Source organism: Notolepis coatsorum, assembly GCF_963971535.1.
Source record: "Notolepis coatsorum genome assembly, chromosome: 12".
NCBI lineage: Eukaryota > Metazoa > Chordata > Actinopteri > Aulopiformes > Paralepididae > Notolepis > Notolepis coatsorum.
In genome coordinates this window covers 30,252,012-30,264,031 of record NC_140176.1, presented here as the reverse complement: position 1 = coordinate 30,264,031, position 12,020 = coordinate 30,252,012, and the positions used below count along the sequence as shown (strand labels likewise).

Genomic DNA, 12,020 nt, shown 5'->3' with positions numbered 1-12,020 from the left:
GACTCTAGCTGCGCTTGGGGCGGAAATGAGACCTGCACAGATTTTCAAAATAAGAGTATCGTTATGAACTACACGTCTACACGCCACACGGCGGGCAGACCTCTCAGTGGCAAGCGCCAAAGGTAAAAACTGAGCGCCCCTGGCGGGTGGCGGGCTTAAATTTCGCCCCCTGCACACACACGCACACACACACACGCACACACACACACACACACACACACACACACACACACACACACACACACACACACACACACATACACACATCTATCTATCTATCTATCTATCTATCTATCTATCTATCTATCTATCTATCTATCTATCTATCTATCTATCTATCTATCTATCTTATCTATATATCTATCTATATATCTATCTATCCTTCAGGTGGGAGGAGCTTCATGCGATCGCCAGTGAGCCAATGGAGAGCCACGTTTTCTTTGCTGAGCATTTCCACGATGCTGTTAATGGCCTGTTCACCACACTGACCACCTTCTCTGTCTGTGATGCTGCCCCCGCAGGTAGAGAGCAGACCATAACCATAACCCTAACCCCTGCAGGCAGAAAACAGACCCTAACCTTAACCCTAACCCTAACCCTAATCCCTGCAGGCAGAGAACAGACCCTAACCTTAAACCTAACCCTAACCACTCCCGGCAGAGAACAGACCCTAACCTTAACCATAACCCTAACCCTAACCCCTGCAGATAGAGAACAGACCCTAACCCTAACCCCTGCAGACAGAGAACAGACCCTAACCATAATCCAGTACCTACCCAATCAGACAGGAGCTACTAACCCTACTACCCTCAGTACCTACACAATCAGACAGAAGCTACTAACCCTACTACCCTCAGTACCTACACAATCAGACAGAAGGTACTAACCCTACTACCCTCAGTACCTACACAATCAGACAGAAGCTACTAACCCTACTACCCTCAGTAACTACACAACCAGACAGAAGCTACTAACCACACTACCCCCAGTACCTACACAATCAGACAGAGACACAGATAACATCAGAGAGCCAGAGGACATCAGAGACACAGAGGACATCAGAGAACATCAGAGACACAGAGGACATCAGAGAACATCAGAGACACTGAGACACAGAGGACATCAGAGAACATCAGAGACACAGAGGACATCAGAGAACATCAGAGACACAGAGGACATCAGAGACACTGAGACACAGAGGACATCAGAGAACAACAGAGACACATAGGACATCAGAGACACAGAGAACATCAGAGAACATCAGAGACACATAGGACATCAGAGACACAGAACAACTGCACATGTTTTTTCACATGATGTCCTACTTTGGATAGATGGAGATAAAGATCTAATCTCAAGTGTGAAATTGTACAATTGTTGCAACTGAAAACCCCCCTCCTTGTCTGCAGGCTGCCACGTGGAGTCGTATCCTTGCGAGAGGAAGACACTGGAGACCGTGAAGGAGCTTCAGGGGAACTTCATGTGTTGGAAAGGCTCCAAGGGCTACTCCCCCTACACCTCCCTCTGCCCCTACTACAGGCAAGTACCCTCTATACCTCCCTCTGCCCCTACTACAGGCAAGTACCCCTACACCTCCCTGTGCCCCTACTACAGGCAAGTACCCCCTACACCTCCCTCTGCCCCTACTACAGGCAAGTACCCCTACACCTCCCTCTGCCCCTACTACAGGCAAGTACCCCCTACACCTCCCTCTGCCCCTACTACAGGCAAGTACCCCCTACACCTCCCTCTGCCCCTACTACAGGCAAGTACCCCTACACCTCTCTCTGCCCCTACTACAGGCAAGTACCCCCTACACCTCCCTCTGCCCCTACTACAGGCAAGTACCCCTACACCTCTCTCTGCCCCTACTACAGGCAAGTACCCCCTACACCTCCCTCTGCCCCTACTACAGGCAAGTACCCCTACACCTCCCTCTGCCCCTACTACAGGCAAGTACCCCCTACACCTCCCTCTGCCCCTACTACAGGCAAGTACCCCTACACCTCCCTCTGCCCCTACTACAGGCAAGTACCCCTACACCTCTCTCTGCCCCTACTACAGGCAAGTACCCCCTACACCTCCCTGTGCCCCTACTACAGGCAAGTACCCCTACACCTCCCTCTGCCCCTACTACAGGCAAGTACCCCTACACCTCTCTCTGCCCCTACTACAGGCAAGTACCCCCTACACCTCCCTCTGCCCCTACTACAGGCAAGTACCCCCTACACCTCCCTTTGCCCCTACTACAGGCAAGTACCCCTACACCTCTCTGTGCCCCTACTACAGGCAAGTACCCCCTACACCTCCCTCTGCCCCTACTACAGGCAAGTACCCCCTACACCTCCCTCTGCCCCTACTACAGGCAAGTACCCCCTACACCTCCCTCTGCCCATACTACAGGCAAGTACCCCTACACCTCCCTCTGCCCCTACTACAGGCAAGTACCCCCTACACCTCCCTCTGCCCCTACCACAGGCAAGTACCCCCTACACCTCCCTCTGCCCCTACTACAGGCAAGTACCCCCTACACCTCTCTGTGCCCCTACTACAGGCAAGTACCCCCTACACCTCCCTCTGCCCCTACTACAGGCAAGTACCCCTACACCTCCCTCTGCCCCTACTACAGGCAAGTACCCCCTACACCTCTCTGTGCCCCTACTACAGGCAAGTACCCTCTATACCTCCCTCTGCCCCTACTACAGGCAAGTACCCCCTACACCTCCCTCTGCCCCTACTACAGGCAAGTACCCTCTACACCTCCCTCTGCCCCTACTACAGGCAAGTACCCCCTACACCTCCCTCTGCCCCTACTACAGGCAAGTACCCCCGACACCTCTCTGTGCCCCTACTACAGGCAAGTACCCTCTACACCTCCCTCTGCCCCTACTACAGGCAAGTACCCCCTACACCTCCCTCTGCCCCTACTACAGGCAAGTACCCCTACACCTCCCTGTGCCCCTACTACAGGCAAGTACCCCTACACCTCCCTCTGCCCCTACTACAGGCAAGTACCCCTACACCTCCCTCTGCCCCTACTACAGGCAAGTACCCCTACACCTCCCTCTGCCCATACTACAGGCAAGTACCCCCTACACCTCCCTCTGCCCCTACTACAGGCAAGTACCCCCTACACCTCCCTCTGCCCCTACTACAGGCAAGTACCCCCTACACCTCCCTCTGCCCCTACTACAGGCAAGTACCCCCTACACCTCCCTCTGCCCCTACTACAGGCAAGTACCCCCTACACCTCCCTCTGCCCATACTACAGGCAAGTACCCCCTACACCTCCCTCTGCCCCTACTACAGGCAAGTACCCCCTACACCTCCCTCTGCCCCTACTACAGGCAAGTACCCCCTACACCTCCCTCTGCCCCTACTACAGGCAAGTACCCCTACACCTCCCTCTGCCCCTACTACAGGCAAGTACCCCCTACACCTCCCTCTGCCCCTACTACAGGCAAGTACCCCTACACCTCCCTCTGCCCCTACTACAGGCAAGTACCCCCTACACCTCCCTCTGCCCCTACTACAGGCAAGTACCCTCTATACCTCCCTCTGCCCCTACTACAGGCAAGTACCCTCTATACCTCCCTCTGCCCCTACTACAGGCAAGTACCCCCTACACCTCCCTCTGCCCCTACTACAGGCAAGTACCCTCTATACCTCCCTCTGCCCCTACTACAGGCAAGTACCCCTACACCTCCCTCTGCCCCTACTACAGGCAAGTACCCCCTACACCTCCCTGTGCCCCTACTACAGGCAAGTACCCCCTATACCTCCCTCTGCCCCTACTACAGGCAAGTACCCCTACACCTCCCTCTGCCCCTACTATATGCAAGTACCCCCTACACCTCCCTGTGCCCCTACTACAGGCAAGTACCCCCTACACCTCCCTCTGCCCCTACTACAGGCAAGTACCCCCTACACCTCCCTGTGCCCCTACTACAGGCAAGTACCCCTACACCTCCCTCTGCCCCTACTACAGGCAAGTACCCCCTACACCTCCCTGTGCCCCTACTACAGGCAAGTACCCCCTACACCTCCCTCTGCCCCTACTACAGGCAAGTACCCCCTACACCTCCCTCTGCCCCTACTACAGGCAAGTACCCCTACACCTCCCTCTGCCCCTACTACAGGCAAGTACCCCCTACACCTCCCTGTGCCCCTACTACAGGCAAGTACCCCCTACACCTCCCTGTGCCCCTACTACAGGCAAGTACCCCTACACCTCCCTGTGCCCCTACTACAGGCAAGTACCCCTACACCTCCCTCTGCCCCTACTACAGGCAAGTACCCCCTATACCTCCCTCTGCCCCTACTACAGGCAAGTACCCTCTATACCTCCCTCTGCCCCTACTACAGGCAAGTACCCTCTATACCTCCATCTGCCCCTACTACAGGCAAGTACCCCCTACACCTCCCTCTGCCCCTACTACAGGCAAGTACCCCCTACACCTCCCTCTGCCCCTACTACAGGCAAGTACCCCTACACCTCCCTCTGCCCCTACTACAGGCAAGTACCCCCTACACCTCCCTCTGCCCCTACTACAGGCAAGTACCCCCTACACCTCCCTCTGCCCCTACTACAGGCAAGTACCCCTACACCTCCCTCTGTCCCTACTACAGGCAAGTACCCTCTATACCTCCCTCTGCCCCTACTACAGGCAAGTACCCCTACACCTCCCTCTGTCCCTACTACAGGCATGTACTCAGGAACCTGCTCCTGATTCACATTCAAGGGTCAGCCAATGTTGTTAAGCCAGTCTTAAAAATTTGTTCGATAGAACTCGGAATTAGGAAAAAATCCCACCTTCTAGTAGGAGAAATGCAACGGAGCGGCCCTCAAAGTGGGAAACTTGGGCATGTTCTCTCAAGTCCGACTTTTCCGAGATGTACACTCACTAGTTCAACGGACCCAGGGTAACCCTAACCCTAACCCAGGGTAACCCTAACCCAGAGTAACCCTAACCCAAGGTGGCTCCACTAACAACCCCAGTCACAGTGAACCGTTGTCAAGGTCAAGGTTTCAGTAACAGTGAACATCGGCCCGTCTTCCAGAAATATGCAGGATGAATTAAATGTTTTCTCAGGCCTTGTAGTGATGGACAGAGACATCTGGAGTTGGTGAGCGGTCGTTATGTCTTGGCCGGGACGGTGGGAGCAGACCCTTGAGACGAACTTACATTCAGCTGTGTCTCAGTTCAGACTCCAGCTGTGTCTCAGTTCAGACTCTAGCTGTGTCTCAGTTCAGACTCTAGCTGTGTCTCAGTTCAGACTCCAGCTGTGTCTCAGTTCAGACTCCAGCTGTGTCTCAGTTCAGACTCTAGCTGTGTCTCAGTTCAGACTCTAGCTGTGTCTCAGTTCAGACTCCAGCTGTGTCTCAGTTCAGACTCCAGCTGTGTCTCAGTTCAGACTCTAGCTGTGTCTCAGTTCAGACTCTAGCTGTGTTCAGGCATTGTAGCCTTCGAAGGAAGTGGTCTACAAAGGTGTGTCCTTCGTAGACTGCGAAGGTCGAACCAAGCGTTGTTAAATGAGAAGGTCTGGTCTACGGAGGAGACTGGGGCTGTTAAATGAGACGGTCTGGTCTACGGAGGAGACTGGGGCTGTTAAATGAGACGGTCTGGTCTACGGAGGAGACTGGGTCTGTTAAATGAGACGGTCTGGTCTACGGAGGAGACTGGGTCTGTTAAATAAGACGGTCTGGTCTACGGAGGAGACTGGGTCTGTTAAATGAGACGGTCTGGTCTACGGAGGAGACTGGGTCTGTTAAATAAGACGGTCTGGTCTACGGAGGAGACTGGGGCTGTTAAATGAGACGGTCTGGTCTACGGAGGAGACTGGAACTGACACATGCCCAGTTAAAAGGAGGAATCCTCTTGGTGCCAAGATTGGGGAAGCCCTCGCATCACGGCACACACATATGCCCATATATAGCGATGGTTTTATCCAGATTATTTGATTATTGACACTTCCGCTAAATGTATTAATCTAGCTACTAACTGGGGAGACTGATAAATTACAGGTAAAGGAATATAGCAGGACGATCGGTTACGATAGTTAACCTCGCGTTGAACGGGGATTCCCAGTTAAACTGAGCATGCGTCAACCCCAGTCCTGCTTCAGCCGCTCAATCTCCGAAAACATTGGAGCAACATTGTATTATAATGATCCTAGGTCGTACAGCATTCAGCCTTGGTAAATAATCGTTGCTGTGAAATGCATTCTGGGTCACTTGGCCGTCCTGGATCCTCCAAACTCAGGAAAAGAAGCTGCATGTCTGGGCTGCATTTGAAGGAGCCTTGGTCCTGGGAGACAGCCTTGGTCCTGGGAGACAGCCTTGGACCTGGGAGACAGCCTTGGTTCTGAGACAGCCTTGGACCTGGGAGACAGCCTTGGTTCTGAGACAGCCTTGGTTCTGGGAGACAGCCTTGGACCTGGGAGACAGCCTTGGTTCTGAGACAGCCTTGGACCTGGGAGACAGCCTTGGTTCTGAGACAGCCTTGGTTCTGGGACAGCCTTGGACCTGAGACAGCCTTGGACCTTGGAGACAGCCTTGGTTCTGAGACAGCCTTGGTTCTGAGACAGCCTTGGACCTGAGACAGCCTTGGACCTTGGAGACAGCCTTGGTTCTGAGACAGCCTTGGTTCTGAGACAGCCTTGGACCTGAGACAGCCTTGGACCTGAGACAGCCTTGGACCTGGGAGACAGCCTTGGTTCTGAGACAGCCTTGGTTCTGAGACAGCCTTGTACCTTGGAGACAGCCTTGGTTCTGGGAGACAGCCTTGGACCTGAGACAGCCTTGGACCTGAGACAGCCTTGGTTCTGGGAGACAGCCTTGGACCTGGGAGACAGCCTTGGACCTGAGACAGCCTTGGACCTGAGACAGCCTTGGTTCTGGGACAGCCTTGGTCGCACAGCTGTGATGCAATTTGGAAGGACTTGGAAGGAAACAACCCCTGAACTGAGACACAGCTATAATCAGACGGTCTGATAGCGGCTCTGGGAAGCAGCAGTGTTCTCTGTTCTCTGGGAAGCAGCAGTAGATCCTCTCTGTTCTCTGGGAAGCAGCAGTGTTCTCTGTTCTCTGTTCTCTGGGAAGCAGCAGTGTTCTCTGTTCTCTGTTCTCTGGGAAGCAGCAGTAGATCCTTTCTGTTCTCTGGGAAGCAGCAGTAGATCCTCTCTGTTCTCTGGGAAGCAGCAGTAGATCCTCTCTGTTCTCTGGGAAGCAGCAGTGTTCTCTGTTCTCTGGGAAGCAGCAGTGTTCTCTGTTCTCTGGGAAGCAGCAGTAGACCCTCTCTGTTCTCTGTTCTCTGGGAAGCAGCAGTGTTCTCTGTTCTCTGGGAAGCAGCAGTAGACCCTCTCTGTTCTCTGGGAAGCGGCAGTAGATCCTCTCTGTTCTCTGGGAAGCAGCAGTGTTCTCTGTTCTCTGGGAAGCAGCAGTAGACCCTCTCTGTTCTCTGTTCTCTGGGAAGCAGCAGTGTTCTCTGTTCTCTGGGAAGCAGCAGTAGACCCTCTCTGTTCTCTGTTCTCTGTTCTCTGGGAAGCAGCAGTGTGCTCTCTGTTCTCTGGGAAGCAGCAGTAGACCCTCTCTGTTCTCTGGGAAGCAGCAGTAGACCCTCTCTGTTCTCTGGGAAGCAGCAGTAGACCCTCTCTGTTCTCTGGGAAGCAGCAGTAGACCCTCTCTGTTCTCTGGGAAGCAGCAGTGTTCTCTGTTCTCTGGGAAGCAGCAGTAGACCCTCTCTGTTCTCTGTTCTCATAGATGAGAGAAGTAGTATGTTCATTCATATATGGAGGTATATAAAAACATGTCCCACTAGTTATGAATCAGTGAGCGCTGATGTAATATGTATCTGTCTTCCCTGTTCCCCCCATGGTCTCATCTTCCTTTTGTTTTTGCTTCTTTGTTGCTTCTTTGTTTTTGTTTTTGTTTTTTAGTTTTTACTTTGCTCCCGACTATTGTCAGCGACTTCGGGTCATTGAGAAGCGCTATATAAATTAAATGAATTATTATTATTATTATTATTATTATTATTATTATTATTATTATTATTATTATTATTATTATTATTATTATTATTATTATTATTATTATTATTATTATTATTATTATTATTATGTTGAATGAATGTCTGTCTACTTGATCTCACTTCACATCACGTGTGTGTGTGAAAAAAAAAGGTCACTTTAAGGAAACCAATCCAATCCAATCCAACTTCATTTATAAAGCGCTTTAACAGCCACAGGGGCACAAAGGCCTGGAAAGAACTGTTGTGGTTCCTGTATAGTATAGTTTAGAAATAGCAAGTATAGCATAAGGATATAGAGTAAAACTGTATATTGCATAGTAGTGTACATAGGACCCAGTGCCTTAATTTGTAGCTAACATTGTATTGCATTTATCTCAGGACTTTTAACATGTCTATTTTATCATGTCTATTTTATCATGTCTATTTTATTATCTTCTACTTATTTTATTTACTATTGTATTATTGCACAATCGTAGTGTGGGCATGGCCACCCGCATTTCACTGTATGCCCTGGTATGTATGTGACAAATAAACCTCTTGAATCTTGAATCTTGTGTGTGTTGCAGGTACAGCAAAGTTTACCACAGACACCAGACAGTCTGCCACCGGACCATCTGTCCAGGTAACAACAACGTAGGCAGTGTTTAAAACTATCCCCCACTCCCTCTGTCTGTCTGTCTGTCTGTCTGTCTGTCTGTCTGTCTGTCTGTCTGTCTGTCTGTCTGTCTGTCTGTCTGTCTGTCTGTCTGTCTGTCTGTCTCTCTCTCTCTCTCTCTCTCTCTCTCTCTTTCTCTGTCTCTTTCTCTGTCCGTCTCTCTCTCTCTCTCTGTTGTTATCTTTCTCTCTCTTTTTGTCTCTTTCTCTCTCTCTCTCTGTCTCTCTTTTTCCTGGTCAATCGCACCCTCACAGACAAACAAGATATAAATAAACAATACAGCATGTGTTACCTGTGTTATGTCTTAAATGCTCTCTCTCTCTCTCTCTCTCTCTCTCTCTCTCTCTCTCTCTCTCTCTCTCTCTCTCTCTCTCTCTCTCTCTCTCCAGATCCATGTGACTCTCAGCCCTGTCTCAATGGAGGGACCTGTGTGTCTGAAGGTTCTGAGGGCTTCCACTGTGTGTGTCCACCAGGCTACGGAGGAGACAAACACTGTGGTGAGTAGGAAGCTACATTTAGGGCTGTGGTGAGTAGGAAGCTACATTTAGGGCTGTGGTGAGTAGGAAGCTACATTTAGGGCTGTGGTGAGTAGGAAGCTACATTTAGGGCTGTGGTGAGTAGGAAGCTACATTTAGAGCTGTGGTTTGTAGGAAGCTACATTTAGAGCTGTGGTTTGTAGGAAGCTACATTTAGGGCTGTGGTTTGTAGGAAGCTACATTTAGGGCTGTGGTGTGTAGGAAGCTACATTTAGGGCTGTGGTGTGTAGGAAGCTACGTTTAGGGCTGTGGTGTGTAGGAAGCTACATTTAGGGCTGTGGTGAGTAGGAAGCTACATTTAGGGCTGTGGTAGGAAGCTACATTTAGGGCTGTGGTGTGTAGGAAGCTACATTTAGGGCTGTGGTGAGTAGGAAGCTACGTTTAGGGCTGTGATGTGTGTAGGAAGCTACATTTAGGGCTGTGGTGTGTAGGAAGCTACATTTAGGGCTGTGGTGTGTAGGAGCTGTGGTGTGTAGGAAGCTACATTTAGGGCTGTGGTGTGTAGGAGCTGTGGTGTGTAGGAAGCTACGTTTAGGGCTGTGGTGTGTAGGAAGCTACATTTAGAGCTGTGGTATAGGAAGCTATGTGGTGGAAGAGAAGGGCTGTATGCTGTAAATCTGCAGGTCTATATTCATGAATATGTAGAAAAGAAAAAAAAAGTATAAAAGAAAAATGTGATCACAAAAAAACAAAACACAACAATCCTTTACTCATGGTGTGCATGTTAACTAAGCTAGTAATTTTTACATTATTATTATTATTATTATTATTATTATTATTATTATTATTATTATTATTATTATTATTATTATTATTATTATTATTATTATTATTATTATTATTATTATTAAATAGTTTATGATGATGTTAGTTAGTGTTGTAATTGTACATAATTGTAAGTTACTTAACCATAATTAGCCATTCATTTATGCTGTTTGTGACCCGTATTGTAAAGTTGAAAACATATATCGCTTCAGTAACAAGTCATAAATGAATAAAATTACTGATCATAACAACTTGTTGTTTTTGGAGACTCCATGACCTGTTCTCTAGCGCCACCATCAGGCCAACATGTTGAAAGAAGGGTTTCTCTGACACATTAGTTCTGTCACAATATGTAAATATTCATCTATTCTATTGGTTTTGTTCATGGTATAACCTTTACTCTACCACCACCTGCTGGCCAGACAGGGAAATTCACCAACAGAACTCTCTTTCTAACACACACACACACACACACACACACACACACACACACACACACACACACACACACACACACACACACACACACACACACACACATGCAGAATCACACATGCAGAATCACACACACACACACACACACACACACACACACACACACACACACACACACACACACACACACACACACACACACACACACACACACACACACACACCACCAATGGAGACTAGGATATAGAGAAGTGCTCATAGAATGTGAATACATTGAAAGGCTATTGCAACAAGAATGAAAGTGAGATATAATGATGCAATTATCTTAAGGATTAATATATATTATTACCCTAGTTAACACGCACACCATAAATGATGAATTGGCTCACTGGTAATGAATGCTTCTTACTGTATTAATCCTGTAGCTCCTGTGCTGTCCCTGGACTGCTCTGTGGACCTGCTCTTCCTGATCGAGGGCTCAGACACTCTGACCCTGGAGGGCTTCCTGCTCCTCAAGTCCTTCCTGAAGCGCTTCCTGCAGGCCGTGATCGCACCCGACACCCCGACCAAGGTGGGCCTGGCCGTGTACGGCGGGGAGGCCCGTGTGGAGGCCCCGGTGGGCAGGTTCCAGGGCGACGTGCGAGGCCTCCTCAGGGCGCTGGAGGGCCTGCAGCCCATGGGCGGAGAGACGCGGACGGGCCAGGCCCTGCGCTACGTCACGCGGCATGGCTTCCAGAGCGCGCCGGTGTTCACCGACGTCCCCGACGACCTCCCCCGCGTGGTGGTGCTGCTCACGGCCACGCCCGCCGCCGACGACGTGGTGGAGGCCTCCAAGTATGCACGGGACCGGGAGATCTTCCTGGTCGGGGTGGGACCGGACGCCCTGAAGGGCCAGCTGAATAACATCACCGGGAACCCTCAGCGGACGCTCACCTACTCACCCCACAGATTCAACGCCAAGATCCCTGAGCTTAAAGCCAAGATCTGCAGTGTGGACACCCAAGGTACTGAAGTACGCCCTTATGTTCATTCAGCTTCACTTCCTGACAAAATCAAACACACCTAATCAACTGTCAAACACACCTAATCAACTATCAAACACACCTAATCAACTGTCAAACACACCTAATCAACTGTCAAACACACCTAATCAACTATCAAACACACCTAATCAACTATCAAACACACCTAATCAACTGTCAAACACACCTAATCAACTATCAAACACACCTAATCAACTATCAAACACACCTAATCAACTGTCAAACACACCTAATCAACTATCAAACACCTAATCAACTGTCAAACACACCTAATCAACTATCAAACACACCTAATCAACTGTCAAACACACCTAATCAACTATCAAACACACCAAATCAACTATCAAACACACCTAATCAACTATCAAATACAATCAATCGGGCGCCCCAGTGGCGAACCACATAGCGCGCTCAGCCGCGACACGGCCGACCCGGGTTCGACTCCCGAACCCGTCGTTATTTGCTGAATGTCTTCCCCCCACTCTGTCTCCCATTCCTCCTCTGTCTCTCTCTACTGGACTGCCCAGTAGCAATAAAGCGATAAAAAAATAAAACA

At 49.9% G+C, this 12,020-nt stretch overlaps 1 protein-coding gene across 4 annotated transcripts in view; it reads left to right on the top strand.

Moving 5' to 3' along the window:
- vwa2 (von Willebrand factor A domain containing 2) overlaps positions 1-12,020 on the top strand; it is a 120,375-nt gene that overhangs the window by 92,233 nt on the left and 16,122 nt on the right. For all 4 annotated transcript variants that reach the window (XM_084326419.1, XM_084326418.1, XM_084326417.1 and 1 more), the window contains 5 exons: positions 388-521; positions 1,410-1,539; positions 8,597-8,652; positions 9,075-9,182; positions 10,847-11,425. In XM_084326419.1, the coding sequence (XP_084182545.1) occupies positions 388-521; positions 1,410-1,539; positions 8,597-8,652; positions 9,075-9,182; positions 10,847-11,425 (1,007 nt within the window). The remainder of the gene's footprint in view (positions 1-387; positions 522-1,409; positions 1,540-8,596; positions 8,653-9,074; positions 9,183-10,846; positions 11,426-12,020) is intronic.